Source organism: Mastigoproctus giganteus, chromosome 8 (genome assembly GCF_048544385.1).
Source record: "Mastigoproctus giganteus isolate SK-2022 chromosome 8, ASM4854438v1, whole genome shotgun sequence".
In the NCBI taxonomy this organism is placed as follows: Eukaryota; Metazoa; Arthropoda; class Arachnida; order Uropygi; family Thelyphonidae; genus Mastigoproctus; species Mastigoproctus giganteus.
Genome location: NC_143582.1, coordinates 98088029 through 98105738, shown reverse-complemented (window position 1 = coordinate 98105738; position 17710 = coordinate 98088029). Strand labels below are relative to the sequence as shown.

The following is a 17710-nucleotide window of genomic DNA, read 5'->3' as shown; positions in this document are numbered from 1 at the left end:
CTCTTTTGATTACAATTTTTTATCCATATCAATAAAAAACGTTCCATATTAATCAATAGCAAACTTCTTTGCTTTGTTATAACTTTCGCCATGTAAGATGCTGTAGAAATTCCCTGCTCTTTGTAGTGATCCTTCTTTCGATTAATCATTCGAAAGAAGTTTGAAAAGCTATCACCTTGTCTCTTCAGGATGGAAGACTGAACACTGTTGCCACTGACTGCCTGAGGAAAGCTATTAGCACATGTGCATGTCAGACAATAGAGTTGACACCGCAGCATATATGTACGCATACCCAGGCTACGACAATGCAGTATATATGTGGAATACGTGTCCAGGCTATTACTGTAAATTTTAGACTTAAACTTAGTCATAAAGTTTATTTCTTCTTCTGAAAACTAATAAATTTATTATAAGTTAAGGTACAAAAATATAAACAAGCAGGAGCTTTCAGGGCGATGGAACATTATAATCATTAAACAAACTTTATGACTATTATGATACCAAAGGCCTTGTCGCAGACTTATACCATTAGAACTGGAAACAAATTTTTCTTCTTCATTGCCTTCTTATTCGGAAATCTGAAATCATATATGCCCTTCGACAAACTCAGCACTGAATGGTGATAATACAATACTGATGCTGATTTAAAATGATATTTTCCCTAATGAAAATGCATCAGAAAAATTTTGGGGCTGCGTGTTGACAGACCAAATTAAAAGATTAATTGTTAATTCACGACCATGTAAGTCAAAAGGACCATGTCCAAAGAACAAAAATCAGGAAAATAGATCGTCCTCAGAGATTTATTATAAGGCAAAAGCATCTCATGGATATATTGACAAACTATGGATCTGTTACTCCGATGCCCTGGGTGTAGTAAACATGTTGGTTATTTTCAACCACGTCTTTTGGACAAAAAGAATTAATACATGAAAGAATCTTTCTTGGAAGATAAAAAGCCAAGTACGTTTAGAATCGCATATCATTGCTTGCTGTATTTATGAACAATGAAAACAATTCATAAAAGCATTGGAGATAAAATAAGGTCTGAAGACTACATTTTGGGTACAAGTACAAATAACCTTTTAGCTAATATGGCATTGTAATGCAACAGTTCAAAAGTAAAACAAAAGGGAAAATTAAATATTTTAGTCCACAGATGTAAACTGAATTGATCAATATTGTTGACAAACGTTTAGAAAAACGTCAAAGTCTGTTCAAAATATTAAATTGGCTCCCTTTCACTCAGTAATTGTGGATACTACTCAGAAGTTTAGCTGAATTGACCAAATAAGTTGTTTTATAGATTTGTTGAAATAAATAGAAATTCAGAAGTAGTTCCAATAGCCATTAAAATAAGAGAAGTGTTTTAAGTTTCTTAGCTGTAAACGATCGCTCAACTTCTGGTATAAAAATACGATTATTAAAGTGATAGAAACACACAACATAGATTTTTGACATCGTTGGAAGAATATTCCGCACCCTTGGTAACAGATGGGAAATTTTAGTCTCCTTTACTGGCGAATCGAGTACTACGATAAAACGATTAAATCCCACGAGATGTGATCACCACGAATTACATCATTTCTAGCTATTAAAGTTCGCTTTGTTGACACATTAAAAGCATTAACGGACATTATGTTGAAGAACAATCATTAATGCGAAGAAGAAACTCGAATTAGAAAAAATATGTCAACATTTGAATATGTTTTTCTGTGTGCGTGTTTTTGGCGAAAATAGCATCAGAAGATTTCCACAACCGAAAATATTACAGACCAAAAATATTGATTTACGAGAAGCTTCGCATGCATTAAAAATAACACCCGAAGCGCTAATTAAATTGAGAGAAACTTTTGACGAATGTAAAAGTAAAGTTAAAAACATCGCTTATAAATGGGAAATTGAAGACAATTTTATTGGAAAAATAAAATCGATTTCAAAACTTTTATTTTTTTATGATGACACATTGGACTACAGATTTAAAAGAAATGAAGATGCCGTCAGGATAAATGTGGGCTTTTTTTGTTTTACAGAAGCTTAGAAATGTATAACACAAATTAGAGAAATCGGTGTGCAAAATATTGACAATAATCAAAAATATTGTCAATATCGTTTTCCATTAATGGAAAATGATATTTTAAAATATGCAGATAATTTGCAAAAAGGAGATTTAAATAAAACTTTCTCCATTTAACTTTTACAAATTGTTTCAATTAGCTTTATAAAAGAAGAAATTAAAAATAAATTTAATAAGAGAACTTGCAGAATTGTTAATAATAAAGTTTAGAAATTTGTCATGTAACTACATTTATATCTAACTACCTGTTACAGTAGCTATTTCCAAAACAGCATTCAGCAAGCTGAACATAATCAAAAACTATTTGCAAAATACAATGTCTCAGGAATAACTGAAATATATTTTACTAATTGACATTGAAGCCCAAGAGATAGATAAATTAAATACCAAAGATTTAATTAGAGACTTTGCCAATGAAAAAAAAAAATAGGAAGAAAGCTTTTTTTAATTTGAGTGTCTATATTATTAATGTGATTTTACTGGAAATTTGTAATTCTGATTTGTTTATTTCTTACTTCTTTGTAATGATTTTAAAATCCATTTTAAATACATTTGTTTAAATACGTTCATTTTATTTTGTTAATGTAATAAATGTATTTACAAAGTAAGATGAATGTATTTTTATTTTGGTTTTGCTTTTGTTAGTTTTGCAAATAGAACAGAAGCTAGCTGGTTGATGCACGTGTTTGAACTGTTCAAAAGAAAGCAGTTGTGTAATGCATGCCATTTCAGAAGAAGAGCGCTCATAAGTAATATTTAGAAGAGCATGCGTGAGAGACACTGAACTTCGGTGGAATCGTGAGTAGGAAGAAGGCTCTAAGAGTCGGTTGTTTAGAATAAGCGGCAAGGCAGCTAAGGACATGAAGGAGTCAGTCAGTATATCTTGTTTTATAAACTGAATGTATTCTATTGGTCGGTTTACCCGTTTAATAAATGAAACGTTCTAGTTTCCAGAGAGGTGAAGCCGTGCAAATCTCACCAGAGAATCTGGGAGTCTAATCCCGCCATATCTTCATGTGAGAGAAGGTTCATTGATTAATCTGACTGCATTCAAAGTAGGAAGACAGAGAGATATTCATGAAACAACTTCACCAGATATCGGAAGTATTTCATTACGGGACAGATTTGAGGGATTTGCATAGAGTTTACAGCCATTCAAAGGGAATGAAGAGGTTTTATTTATTATATCAAGTAGGAGTGTGCATTTCTACTGGGGGTGCGGGAGTTAGACCCAACTATAAGCAACAATGATGATAACATTTTGTAATATATGATTACAGCAATAAGTTATTGATCATTTATTAGATAACATGAAAAAAAGTTATTTAAAACATGAGTCTGCATCTACAATAGTCTGTGTGGCGGGATGTAAAAACATCATCTAAAAGTAAACTTTTTGTCTGAGATGGGTGTCTGTTAATTCACACCATGCTGTGCTCTGAACATGAGTAGATGGGCTTGATGGAGAGTTGTGGTCTGGTAAGCTTCCTTCACAAATATCGTTTCATAATCAACCCGGAGTTGGTTGTAGGAGTCGAGTGTGATATATCGGAAAAACTTCTGGAGGGACTTCAACAGGGCTCCACCTAGAACGGCTGGCGAATTGCTGCTGCGTAGAGATCTGCGCGGAGCAGATGATTGAGGGAAGATGTCCACCATGGAGGACACTAGTCTTTATAAGTGTATGATGAGCTTCGCTAGAAGGATATTGGCCTTGATAAGTAGGATTTCCCAGGAGGTCCATCTCATAGAAGTGTAGAGGATGCTTTTTTAAATGGTTTTCCTAGGGAGTGGTTTAGCCAACGGAAGATCCAAATTCGATCCCTATGAAGAATTTAAGCTGAGCCGTGGGAACAGGGGCCCATTTCAGAGCCCATATAGGGCTACTGTGATTATACAACTAACAATGAGTGATGAGGAAAGGAAGAGGAATATTCCCATAAGTTACTGTTTGGCTCTAGGCGTTTTACTCTAGCCGTCGGCGAGGTGTTGTCCAAATTGGTCATTCCAAACTATGCTCAAGTCCAGGTGCTGCTGAACTCTTCTGATGTTGTACCATTTTATTTGCGTATATCGGGAAGGAAGAGGAATATTCCCGTAAGGACCAATCCAATCGTTTTGTGGAATTTGGCCAGAGTTGAGATCTGCAGGGTGGCGTTCTTAGAGACATTAGGTGCGCTTTCAGATTCCTTAGTGCAGACAAATATTTGAGGTCATCTGCATAGTGAGATAAAGTCACTATGTAGGGATATGAAGGGGGCATTTGCTGCAGCAAAGAGAAAGAAGGAGCTCACCTCCTCTGGGGACACCTCTGTTTATGGTAATGCTATAAGAGCTCTCACCATCTGTAACACTGGGGAGATTCCCTTGGATTGGAAAAGTGCAAATGTATCTCCCATACATAAGGGTGGCTCTAAAAGTGAAGTTGGAAATTATCGACCTGTCAGTCTGACTTCAGCAGTAGAGAAAATCATGGAGGCAATGATCAAGGGTGGAATTCAGGATCATTTGGATCGAATTGAAATTCTCAAGGATACCCAACATAGTTTTGTAAAGGGAAAATCATGTTTAACAAATCTGGTTCGCTATTTCGAAAGGGTCACTCACCAGCTGGATTTAGGGAATAATTTCGACATTGTTTATTTAGATTTCAGCAAAGCTTTTGACTCAGTCCCACATGAGCGGTTGCTTTATAAGCTGGAACAGGTTGGAATCACTGGAAAAATCGTTAGATGGATAGAAGGATGGCATCAGGGCAGGAGGCAGAGGGTTGTGATAAATGGCTATTCCTCAGATTGGGTTGATGTAAGAAGTGGGGTTCCCCAAGGATCAGTATTAGGACCACTGTTGTTTTTAATTTTCATAAACGACATTGATGAAGGGATAGAGGGCGTGATGTCTAAATTTGCAGATGATGTTAAAATTGGTAGAGTAGTTAATGATCACTGTCAAGCTGAGCTTCTTCAGAGAGACCTAGATAGACTTCAAGAATGGTCAGAAAAATGGCAGGTGTGCTTTAATCCAACAAAGTGTAAGGTATTACACCTGGGAAACAGTAATCCCAAAAAAACTTATTCACTTGGTGGAGTTCAACTAAACCCAGTACTGGAGGAAAGGGACTTGGGTGTTACGATACGGTCAGACATGAAATTCTCTGAGCATTGTAAACAGGTTGCAAGGAAGGCCCATGGTGTCCTATCGATGATCTATCGAACTTTTGTAAGTGAGATAGGAACGTGATAATCAAATTATATAAGGCTTCTGTAGGACCACACTTGGAATATTGTGTTCAAGTATGGAGACCGCACCTAAAGAAAGACATCGAGCTTCTTGAAAGGGTGCAAAGAAGGGTAACTCGCCTGGTGAGATCGGCAAAAGGGCGTCCTTATGAAGAAAGACTTCGAATATGTGGGTTGCAGAGTTTGGAAACTAGACACCTTAGGGGAGATTTGATTCAGGTGTTTAAGGCTCTGAGAGGCATCAGTAAAATGAGAGGACAAAATTTTCAAGATTATAAATGATGCTAGAACTAGGGGACATAAATTCAAGTTACGGGGGGAAATGTTTAGATTGGACTGCAGGAAGTTTTATTTTAGCCTGCGAGTTATAAATTACTGGAATAAGTTGCCTTCATGGGTGGTAGAGGCCGACAGTTTGGGTAAATTCAAAGGTCATCTGGATAGTACTTTCGGGTAAGGGAAGCGCATAGGATGATATGTTTTTTATTTATTTTTTATTTATTTATTTATTTATTTATTCCTTTTTATTTATTTTTTCCTTTTTATTTATTTTTTATTTTATTTTTTTTATTTATTAATTATTATTATTTAGTTATTTATTTTATTTATTTATTTTTTTTATCATTGTTTCGTTCGGATTTTTTTTTTTTTTTTTTTGTGGCTGGTGCAGCATAAGATAGGCTTTCTTGCACCATGCGGCCGTTACTAATACTAATACTAACACTAATTTGTCTGTTGAATAGTAATGTCCTGAGGGCATATATAAGTGAGAGAGTTACGAGGAAATGATTCTGGACCTGCTGAAGGTCCAGAATCATTGTTAGGGAGGTTTGTTTATTACTTGAACTAGCTCCTATTTATTGAGCGCTGTGGTGGAAAGTGGGAACTGTTGTGATTGGTAAGGAAGGAGCATGGTATGATTTCTGGCTGCAGTGGAACATTCCGTGATTCAAATTTATAAGATATAAAGCAGTATTGAGCTTTATAGTGATCGTAGTTAACTAACTCCTCCGCCTATCCGATTTAAGAATGACAGGGAGATCAGCATTTAAATTGTTGGAATATTACAATAAGTCTGGTTGTTCGGGCAGTGTAGATTAATAAGTTTGCTCAGATATTTTTATGAAGCTCTTCGTTTTGTTTTTTTTTATAAACTGGCCCAAAACGCAAATTATAGAAGCTGATGCCTTGGCGTTAGTGGTCATTGCCTTAATCTAAACAACCCAGAGTTTTCGAATTGCCTTGATTGTAGCTGCATAAACAAATACCGAAACTCTAATGAATAAATAGCGTTGCTTCCTCGTCTTCGTGCGTGTGGATGTAATTTCTAACTTTCATTTCATTTCCAGTAGAATAAAAAAAACCGATGCTCAATTGGGGGAGAGTACCAGTGTGACGAGTGTGTTACAAGTTGCGTGATAAGGTTAGTAGCACAAAAAGAAACTTACCTCCTCAGGCATGTTTGACAAGACGACGAACTGGGGTTCATGGACGACAGTGATGGTGAAGGTTGACTTGAAGCTGGGCTCATCGAAACACGGAAATACTCGTCTGGCGTATGTAGGCTGAAACTGGGTCGCAATCAGATTCCTATCGGACGCGAAGATTAGAAAAGAAAGGCAAGAAAAAAATTTGTTTTAGTTATTTATAATCTCTTCTTCTAAGCTATCATCAATATTAAAATATTTCTCACAAAGAATTCTGATTACAGATGGCATTGAGATAGAAGAGATTCAGCGCCCTTAATCTGTTAAAACAAAAATTACAGTTTTACAACCCAGTTTAGGAGTGTTTCTATTAAGGAAATAAAAATTCAATTTGTGGGACCATGCTAAAATGGTCAGCAGAAACAGTGGCACTTTAAACAAACAACTGTAACAGCCCATCTGGAAAGAGCTCGTATCATTTGTAAAAAAGCAAGATTTGTTTAATCGACAAACGCAGAGTCGTTACAAGTCTTGCTTCTTCTTCTTCTTCAAAAAAAACATTCCTTTTTAATATATTTCGAATGTACATGGTTGGTTGATTAAACTCCATTCATTAATTTCCTGACTAAACAGAAGAAGCATTAGTCTTAGGCTGCTTTTCTTGCACTACTTAGTCTCAACTTATGTTAGAAGTTTCTTTTTTTTCATTACTAAACACCCTGCTAGTTCCAAAAGAGAACTTCTTGTAGTCGTACACGACGATTAAATTACTTTTAAATGCCTGCAAACTTCAGCACTGTTGATAGCCATTTAATCGTTTTATATAATCATTTTTCATCACAGTTGCAATAACACATCCATTTCTGTGGTAGCTGAGCCTTCTCGTGTCTCTTACAAAAACTGATCCGTCTATATTTAAACGTCTGTTGAACCTTAATGGTTCTAATCAATCTTAATCTAAACATAAATGCGACATAAGTAATTTACTTTTGCTCTCTTTCATAATGTTCTTAGGACATCTCTTCCCACTATAACGAGTATATTCCACTCGATGCTGTCAGTTGACATTCAAACGGAGACTAGATTAATCCCAAAAAATTTCGATACAAAGAAGTCTCCAAGTCTTAATGGCATTTCTTTGCTCATCCCTAAAACCTGCATGCCGTTAAGATAAACGCTCATAAAATAACTTAATGCCTTTTAAATTATTTTGTGTGCGAAATCATTCAAGAGACCTTTAAGAATTCCATCAATCTCAGACAGGATTAAAAAAAAAAAGACCTCTCTATAGTACAAACGATGAAACCACAAAGATGTCAAGTAAGGGTGTTTCTCTTTCCTTTGGAAATTGATATTGTTCATATTCAGCCATTTCCTACGAATCAAAACAAATGCCTCCATTCCAATTATGGTCATGTGGCACCTTAGCTGAAACCTTTCCAAAGTAACTTTGACTTAGTGTACTATGAATTAAGGTGCCAGTGTGCTGCAAACATTACAAAACCCAAACCAAACCAAACCAAGCCACTTCCGTAGTAATGGGAAATTAATACTTTGTGGTCCTCAATTATTATTAGTCTCAATAAAGCAGAAATTTATTGATCATTCTCTTACGCCACTTTGAAACTTACTATTAGAGTAAGTTTCAAAGTAGCGTAAGAGTATAGATTAGTAACGAAGGTAATATTAATCTTGTCTGTGCTGATTCACTGATAATATCTTGACTAATGTTACCCTGCGGACAAATTCTAAGGCAAACTTTAGAGAAACTCAGGCTGTAAACATGCTCAAATCCTTTGATCGTGTTTGGCACAAGGACTTGAATATTATGGTCAGCCTTCCGGTCTCCAGATAATTAAATCACTTCCCACTCTTTTCTGTATTTATTTTTCATGGCAGTCATCTTCTGAATTAACATCTGTAATTTCACTTCTTTCTATCAGCCCATCTCAACGTAGCCAATTCACAATCCCAGTCTAAATTCACCGAACTAACTCATTTTCATTTTTTTAAGTTATTCTTTCTAATTCTATTGTTTGAAATAGTCATTCTTGTTACGTATTTCCTGAAAATTATAACCTACAGAAATTCAAGTGCTACTTCAGCAAGTGTCTTCCATCTTCTCGAACTATAACTTGCATGGGTTGAGAAGATGCAAGAGCACTATAGGTTACCAAAACCTTTTGTGTTTGCAGATAACAAAAAATAAAATAATAACGGCCACTTTTCTTCAGGTTTGAGAATTGCTGCTCTGCCATTAATATCTGGATACCCCTTCCGTTGATAGTTGGTCACGTGCTACCCAAGCGCCACATGTCAAACTCATCTATATGCTCATAGGCCTTCTAGAAGAAAGTAGAACGATTGTAAATGCAAGATGCTACGATCAATGGAGCTAATATACTTCTAGAGTCGAATGATAATAGAGTGCCACTTAAGCAATCCATCTGTACGTGACATTTCAATGGCACTGAAGATCTCTAGGTTGACAATGGGTGATGCTATCTGCAAGTAGAAGCGGGCTGGCCACTAACCACCCCAACCAATCCCAGACACCCACCAACCATTCTTGGATCGCAGGCCAATAGAAAACACTGTGTTTTGAAGTGACGAGTTTCGTTACGTGGTCTATCAGTCTGATAGTCGTGCAGGGGCATGCCGAATGTCCGAAGAAATCTACCTGCTGGACTGTATCGTATCTTTCCGACAATGAAGTTTGGCGGAAGCAGTGGTCTTGAGCTGTTTCTCATTGTTCGGCATAGGACTATAGCTATCTTGTGTTTATGATGAGGTCTGTCTAGGTGCCCTCGCAGTAATGCATTATCTACATTGTGAGGAAGGCTCATATCTGTATCGGCAGGATAACCCTGCATGTCATACTGCTCGCATTGTGACGGATTTGAGGACGTGATCGTCGAAAAATTGGACTGGCCAGCCCAGAACCCAGACATCAGTCCTGCGTGCGAGAGGAGATTGCCCAAAAATCAGAGCTCATCAATTCTTTAAGAGCTTTGAAATGCAAACAGCAAAAGATACTTGTATATAGTCCTTATAATGATATTGCTTAAAGTTAATATTAATAAAAAAAAACACTGTTTAAGGCCTCATGCTAGTTGCTAACACATAAGTTAAATTTAATTTTAAGTTAGGATGTTTAGAATTGGCAATACAACTTAGGCAATGAGTAATCAGTGTGTCGCAAACAGTACGTATACTTAAGCCAGATTGTTTGTTCATGAGAGGGAAACACTGTGAGAAATCTGGAATAATCTCGTCTACGTTTGAAACAAGTTACTTCAGGCCCTTTGAAAAACACAGTTCTTCCAGAATGATATCAAATAGAAATTCACATAAAGCAATTTATACAGATAAATAAATAACCTGAACTTTTTAAAGGTTGACAAATGACAATGTTATTAATCTGCGTAGAACATTAAAACTAACAGAATGGTGGTCTTTATGTTTGATAGGAAATTTGTGGTGATAACTGATTCTGAAAAATGGCAAAAGCATATTACTCTACTACTATGATCATTACACCACATTGTTCTGTTGGTTCGAAGAAAACAACGTTTCAAAAATGGTGAGAGCATTTTGACAATACCTCTCTGCATGCGCTCTCAAAGAATTTCATATTATTATTTATTTAAATCCCTCACGAACCCTTTCCTACAAATTGAAGTAATAAATTCCAAGATGTTCAAATAGACTCATTTGATAGAAATATTTACTTTATGTCTGTCATAGTCAAGCATTCATGCAGAATGTTTTTAAAAATAACATTCAGATGCAAAGCGTCTATGACTCTTTAGCTATAGAGCTTTATTCGTGCATAATGTCAGGTCTCTAACTGAAATGTTTAGGCTATGGACACACACAAGCTTTTTTATTGTAACATATAGACTGCTTGTGTGATTGCTGATCATGTAAAAGAGTCGAAACTATAAATACTGGTACATGCATTTTTCTTTTACTGTACAATAAGTTGATTATTGCTTTTAGTGCTATTCCCTCTTGGTTATAATGTTTCCAAATAGTAATAAACAGAATACGCTCTTTTTAAAAAGATGTAATCACGATCTACATAATGTTTTCATTACCCCAAAATTGGCTTGCTAAACTTTTAACTCACCTTCTCTCTTGACTTCCTTTTTCTGAATAAGATGTCCTGTACAGTCCAGTTAAAGAGTCGGAAAGCGTGCCACTAAAGTCCAAACGCAATTTTAATTCAGTTTCTGGAGAAACTGTTTCTTCCAATTGAATTACTAGATATTCATGAGGATAATATGCAAATATTCTCCGATGTCTCAAGAACTCATCTTCTCTTATCTCCCTAATTTCGAGGTGAATGATGTCCAGTTCACTAGAATGCAGTATCAGGCTGTCTGTAATTTCTCTAATGATGACCGTAATAATCACCTGACCGACAAATGTGCCGTTGTTAATGTTAGGTTGCAGCAAAAGGTCGTAATGAAGAGGCTCTACGTGAGCAGGAAGGCGAGTGTTCAGCCATTGTTTGAATCCTTCTACAGTAAACCAGTTGTGAATAGTTGATTTATAGCTCTCGACCCACTGAATATTACCTTTAACGTTATCAATGGATAGTTTAGATATATTGATGACATCTTCTTGGTGTTGTCTATAAAATTCTTCCATCTAGAAATATGGAAACAAAATTTAAGTGTTACTTCTTTTTAACAAATTAACCAGCAAAGCAATAACTAAAAATTTGAAATATAACTACAGAACGCATTAATAATGCAGTTCCCCTTCCCATATACTGCAAGCGCAATCCCTTATTTGGAAATGAGGATCAACTGTATTTTAATATTTTCTGTATATAATCATATTTAAGTGACAGTGTTTAAATTTAGTTTAATTAATGAATACGGTGTATTGATATCCTACCATGTATAACGCAATATAAGAGCTCAGTTATTTAATAATTTGAAAATTGTACGCATTATTGCAGTCGCTTTCTGGTGCAATATGCACTGAGTAATCAAGGCAGATATATTCACAACCAAAACACTTGTGAGTAAAACCTTGTATGGTGTGATATGTGAGGTATGCATCTTTATAAAAATGGGTATGCATCTTCAATGCATCTTTTTATAAAAATGGGTATTCATCTTCAGTGCATCTTTTCATCTTTATAAAAACAAGATCGCAACCATGTTTTTATAGGTATGATAATTTGCATAATGTGCGGCTCTGGGGTAGTAGATCGATTTCTATTGGATACTCGGAATTTTCATGCCCGGTTGCCTATTATATCAAATAGTCGCCTTTGGCGACACCCTTCACAATAAAATATTTACGGAAAACATTTTGTTCTGTTAATTTTGTCGAGCAGTGTATATATTTCCTTAATACCCTGTAAATTGATCTAGATGAATTTCATAATGATTAAATAAAGTTATTTCCTACCTCGATCTCATTGTCAAGAGGAACTTTAACTCGTGCTCATCTCTTGACATTCGATGACATCCCATGTTTCGTTGGATTATTATTTGGGTTTAAGTGACTGAGTTTGTTTTTGCAAATCAACATAATATTTATTAATTGGGTTTATGGAGTCTTGTTGGTGCAATATGGACCTAGTAATCAAGGCAGTTATTTTCCAATGAACAGGAATTGAGCGTTGTTCTTACTTATTCGCACATGTTCAAATAACAGCGTATCATAATTGACCAATGTCAGTTATGACATACTGATGTTGTTGTTGTTGTTGTTGTTATTTGGTTTTTAGGAGCATTAGCAACTAAGGCCATATTGCTCCGGGGATATGCGGTGGTCATTTCCTGACCTTTCCGTATCCTCTTTATTTTGTGGTCACGGGCTCGAACCCCGGTAAAATCAAGAAGCATGTGCTAAGCACTGCTGCTCCTGCCCACCTGGCTACGGAGGCGCCATATACTGATGGTTAAAGAAATTTAACAAGACACGATAAAAGGGTATTTTGTCAACTCACGAATAGGATAATCAAACCTCTCGTATTATTATCATTTTGTAATTATTGTACTCATTATTATTATTATTATCATACAATAATTACATTGAAATTATTGCACTCGTTGAGCACTGAATTGTGACCAGCTTTATAACACCGTTCTAGGCCAGCTCTCGCACGGATAACAGCTCCTATTTGCCTAGGCATTGACTCTACTAGTTGTCTGAAGACGTCCCTAGGGATCTGCAGCCAGGCTGCTTGTCCACACGCTCACTTCGTTCCAAAACATCCCGCAGTTATTCAATTCGATTGAGGTTACGATAAGTCGGAAAATCAAGCAGGGTGATATCTCCACTCGTGCACAGTGCGGGCCGGATGACTCGACACATTATCGTCTTGAAAGACCACCTAATACAGAGTTGCTGTCAGGATCCTATTGAGCCATACCTCTTTAATCTACTACTTCAAAATCTCCATGGAAATAAACCCAATAAATAAAACCAGCAGGTTTATGCCTTATTCAATCCAGATCACATTCAGCTGTCGGAGCAGAGGGAGTATTCCCTTCGATTTTGGCTGCCTTTCCACCTGATTATAGCAGCTTCTCAACAGAACTTCACCCAATAAAATTAGCTTTAGAAAACCTGAATCTCTATCCATATTTAAAATACATAGTATACACACTCTCTCAGCTCAATTACAGCAATGGAAAATTCTTCCCACACAATTTACCCTGTATGAAACGAAATCAGAAGCCTCCTATTACACATTGAGGAACGTCATCAATTAGTGTCCTTTCGCTGGATTCCAGCGCATTCTGGGATAAAGGGAAATGAACTCGCTGACCAAACTGCTAAAAATCCGTCAACTTATGATTTAACCTCTGTCCCTGCTCCAGCCTCTGACTATAATGACATTATACAATCAGCATGTCTCACACAATGGAAAAGCTATGGCAGACCCAAACCAATTTTATCAGTTGAAACAGTATCCAAAATTTTGGCGATCTAGCACCAAAACAGTGCGAAGAGAAGAAGTAGTACTTGTAGGGGCACGAATCGGACATATATATCTGATTCACCTCCATCTACTCACAGGAGAGGATCCTCCTCAGTGTACACATTGTTCAGCACATTTAACAGTAAAACATATTCTGTTTGACTGCCCTCACTGTCAACAGGACAGAACATTCGTCTGTCCTCCCTGACAAATCTGCGAGAACCGATGACATTAAACAATGCAAACATCAATGAATTTTTCTCTTTTCTGAAAAAAAAAAATTGGAATTTATCACAAATCCTAAAAGATCTCTGTAATAAAAATGAAGTCGGTAACACCTGAATTTTGTTATTTTAGCATTTTCCTAAGAATAGGCGCATTATAGCCCCAGCAGCTTATGCGCCATTAAACTCACATAAGACACACAATTATGCAGATACGTCTCCTTGTGGCGCTGTGCAGTGTTTGTCCTAATGGTATGTCATACTTCAGTGTTCCCTACATTTCTTCGTGATGCACTAGAAGCTGGTTTTCTGCCTACACCTCAGTTGCATCTTATTGTGGTGTAATGATCATTAGATCTTTTAAAACACATGCATTCTACTTTATTGGCTTTCATTGCGTTACACAGAACTCTTTGTTCCATACCTCTTTCGATGCATTAGGATGTGTCCCTCGGGTGCAGTAATTAAGGTGGGTTTTGCGCTCATAGATGGATATAATAAGCATCACAGCTCCATTGATGTTGGATCGATTCTGTTGGCTGGTTAGCAGCCATCCAATAGAGGAAATCATTCGAAAACCTTTGTGATACATCAGAATTCCCATGGTGGGCGCTTACTCTTTCGAAACTATAATGGGTGGTTTGTAAACTGAATGACATGCCTTTTTGCGGATGTTTATGGGCTGACCTGTTGAAAAACATTACTCTTTGGACATGGGCGTTTCAATGGTTAGTCTGATGATGAAAAGTTCTGGCTCCCGTTACATACCTATGGGTTACCTGACGAATGAATGACTGTGATCCTGCTTTGGTCAGTGTACAACAGATGTACAAATGAGTGGACGCTTGGACGTACCTGGCAGGTAGCACAGCGGTTATAATCACCATCCTCCCTGCACCATGAGCAAAAGGTGTCGGTTAAAATCCCGTCAATGACATGAGAAACCTTTATGGGACTTTTTCACATCATGGATTAGTTAATTGCTCTCAAGCGAGGATATCAGATTTTTACTTTCGGTTTTTTCGTTCAGCAAAAAAGCGTAAATCGATCAGAGAACACGCAATTTTATTAACATAATACACATGGTATTATGGTGGATGAGTTTGTTCTCGGGAAATGCTAAAATGATTTTATTGGGATTAGTAAGAAAATTTTGTCAATTAAATCAAAGTAACTATTAAAACCAGTTTGACTATTTCATACGGATCCTGCTAGTTTTTTATTAATCCAGAAAAAAATTCTATAATAAATTATTATTATTATTATTATTATTATTACCTCTTGGAGTTGAAAGGTGTTGGTAAAATAGTCACTCATGGTCATCAGAAGTTTCTCGAGAAATCTCTTCCTAGTTCTAAACCTTTCAGAAAAATAATCATTAGAATTCCCATGGTTTTTGTCTTCGGGATAATTTAAATGAATTAAGAACAAATCATTTTGATTAAAGAAATTAATCGACTATATTTTATTAGAAAATTTCGTAATTCATACTTTTAGATTTTTATTAATTATATTGGGGTGTGTGTGTGTCAAGATCCCTTTCGCATACAAATACTGTATTATGAATTACTTGTATGATAGTACTGTATATTATAAAATAAGAAAATTTAATGAAGTTTTATACATTACTGATTACAATACACTGATGGATGGATAATATAATTTAGGATAGTTGTATTTAAATTCATTATGTACTTTTGAATTTAAAATTTTCGATAAACGCAAGTCATTACACAAAACGCCGTTTTATTTTACATGCATTGAAATGCACACTTTAAACCACTAATACGGAAACATAAAAAAAACTAATAAAATTTTGAATAAATCCAGGCAATTATTACCTGTTTAAAAGAAGAGGCCATTTGTGTCTCAGAAATGTCCACAGTTGTGATCTGCCAACAGGATTTTCGACTAAAGAGAGAAGAACTAAGGGAGCATCACACTTAGGAATCTTAGCGTCGTTCATGGTATATTCGAGAAGCCTTACTCAGAATAGAAAAGAAAACAATGAGAACACTTCACGAACATGCATCTCGAATCATCGATAACTAAAAGAACTAAAAAAACCGATAATTATGAATTAAAACAGCCTAGTTCCTTTTAAACATCGTTCTTCAGAACTTTGTCAAGAAAAGTGTATTTAAAACATCAGAAAAAAGAAATCTTAAGTATATTCAAATTTATAACTTGACCTGCTGAATAAGAACAGTTGTGTTATCTAACGCTGTTCACTACTGACTTTTATAACAAACCTGTTTATTAGCCAAGGTTCTTTTACGTGCGCAAGCCCGACAAGCAACCTTCTTCTTTCTTGAGAAGATTCTTCTAGGTGGTACTTGTGCCACATTTGATTCCAATGGTGTTCCTTTCCGCTTTGAGCCATACCATGTCGATAGACTATGTCCCTTATGTCGATAGGAATTCTGGAACATTTGTAATAGTATTAATTTACAAGGAATTTTGCATTATAATAATTAAGAATTTGATTTTGGGAGGAATATGAGAGGACAGATAGAGTATTAACATTACTATAGGCCTTAGTGCTTGGAAGTCAGAAGCTTCTATTGAACAGCCAATAAATAATAAAAAACAACAACATCCCATGTGTTTCCTTGTTCCCAGGCCTTCCAATTTTCCTAAACCATCGGTCTCAAACACCCATGAAGACTTGTTCCAATGATTAACAGCTCTCTCGAAGAAAGGTTCCTGCAATCCAGTCTATAATCCTTCTCCCTTAGTTTTAGCTTATGTCCCCCTCGTCCTAGCATAATTTAATATTGTGAAATATCACCTTCATTTATTTTACTAATCCCTCTTAGAGACTTATAAATCCAATTAGCTACTCTCTAAAGTATCTAGTTGCTAAATCCCGTACCACATATTTTTGAAGATTCTCCCCATATGGGTGTCTTCTTCAACCAATATCATCAGTCGTGTTGCCCGTTTTTTCTGCCTTTACAAAGAAGCTTGATAGGGGCGCCTCCGTAGCCAGGTGGGCAGGAGCAGCAGTGCGTAGCACACGCTTCTTGATTAGACCGGGGTTCGAGCCCATCACCACCAAATACGGAGGATGCGGAAAGGTCAGGGAATGACCACCGCATATTCCGGAGCAATATGGCCTTAGTTGCTTAATGCTCCAAATAACAACAACAAGCTTGATGTCTTTTTTTTTTTTTAGATGTAGCCTCCACATCAGAACACAATTTTCCATCTCACAATTACTTTGTCCAGGGATTTATAACCTCCCTATCTCGACAAGCAATTGTTAGCTTAGTCATTGGCAGGACGCTGTGAGACCTCTTTTATTTTTTAATCCAACACCCCTCCCATTGTATACCTTATTTTTGTATTTCTATTTTTCAAGTGTCTGTATTTTCTAAATGCTTTCGATAAGACGTTAGGGACGATCAAATATCTGACCATACCCGATGGCTTTATTTAAGTCGTTCTGAAGCCTTAACGCTGCTCAGTGACCACTTTCTCAATCATTGTATTGTGTGAAAATTTTGACAGTTTTCCTGTATGTCTTCGTCAATGTCATTTAAAAAAATCAGAAACAGGTTTGGTCCAAGCATCGATCCCTGAATAACATCGATCCCTGATCCCTAATAATCCCACTTCTAGAATTGTCCCATTTTGAAGAGTAACCATTTATTACAATTCTTTTTCTCCTGTCTTGTAGTTATCCTGTAATCCATCTATGAATCCTACCCGTGTTCACAATAGGTTCCAGCTTATGTACATGAACTCACCTGTGGGATCGAGGAAGTGTTTTTGATGAAGTCAAACAA

General features: G+C 36.3%; 1 protein-coding gene across 1 annotated transcript in view; it reads right to left on the bottom strand.

Annotated features, from left to right (window-relative positions):
• LOC150081733 (uncharacterized) overlaps nt 1–17710 on the bottom strand; it is a 253463-nt gene that overhangs the window by 112198 nt on the left and 123555 nt on the right. The window contains exons 16-20 of the mRNA XM_090378835.1: nt 16172–16342; nt 15761–15901; nt 15198–15279; nt 10876–11399; nt 6765–6906 (exon numbers count right to left, since the gene is read on the bottom strand). Of these exons, the coding sequence (XP_090234961.1) occupies nt 6765–6906; nt 10876–11399; nt 15198–15279; nt 15761–15901; nt 16172–16342 (1060 nt within the window). The remainder of the gene's footprint in view (nt 1–6764; nt 6907–10875; nt 11400–15197; nt 15280–15760; nt 15902–16171; nt 16343–17710) is intronic.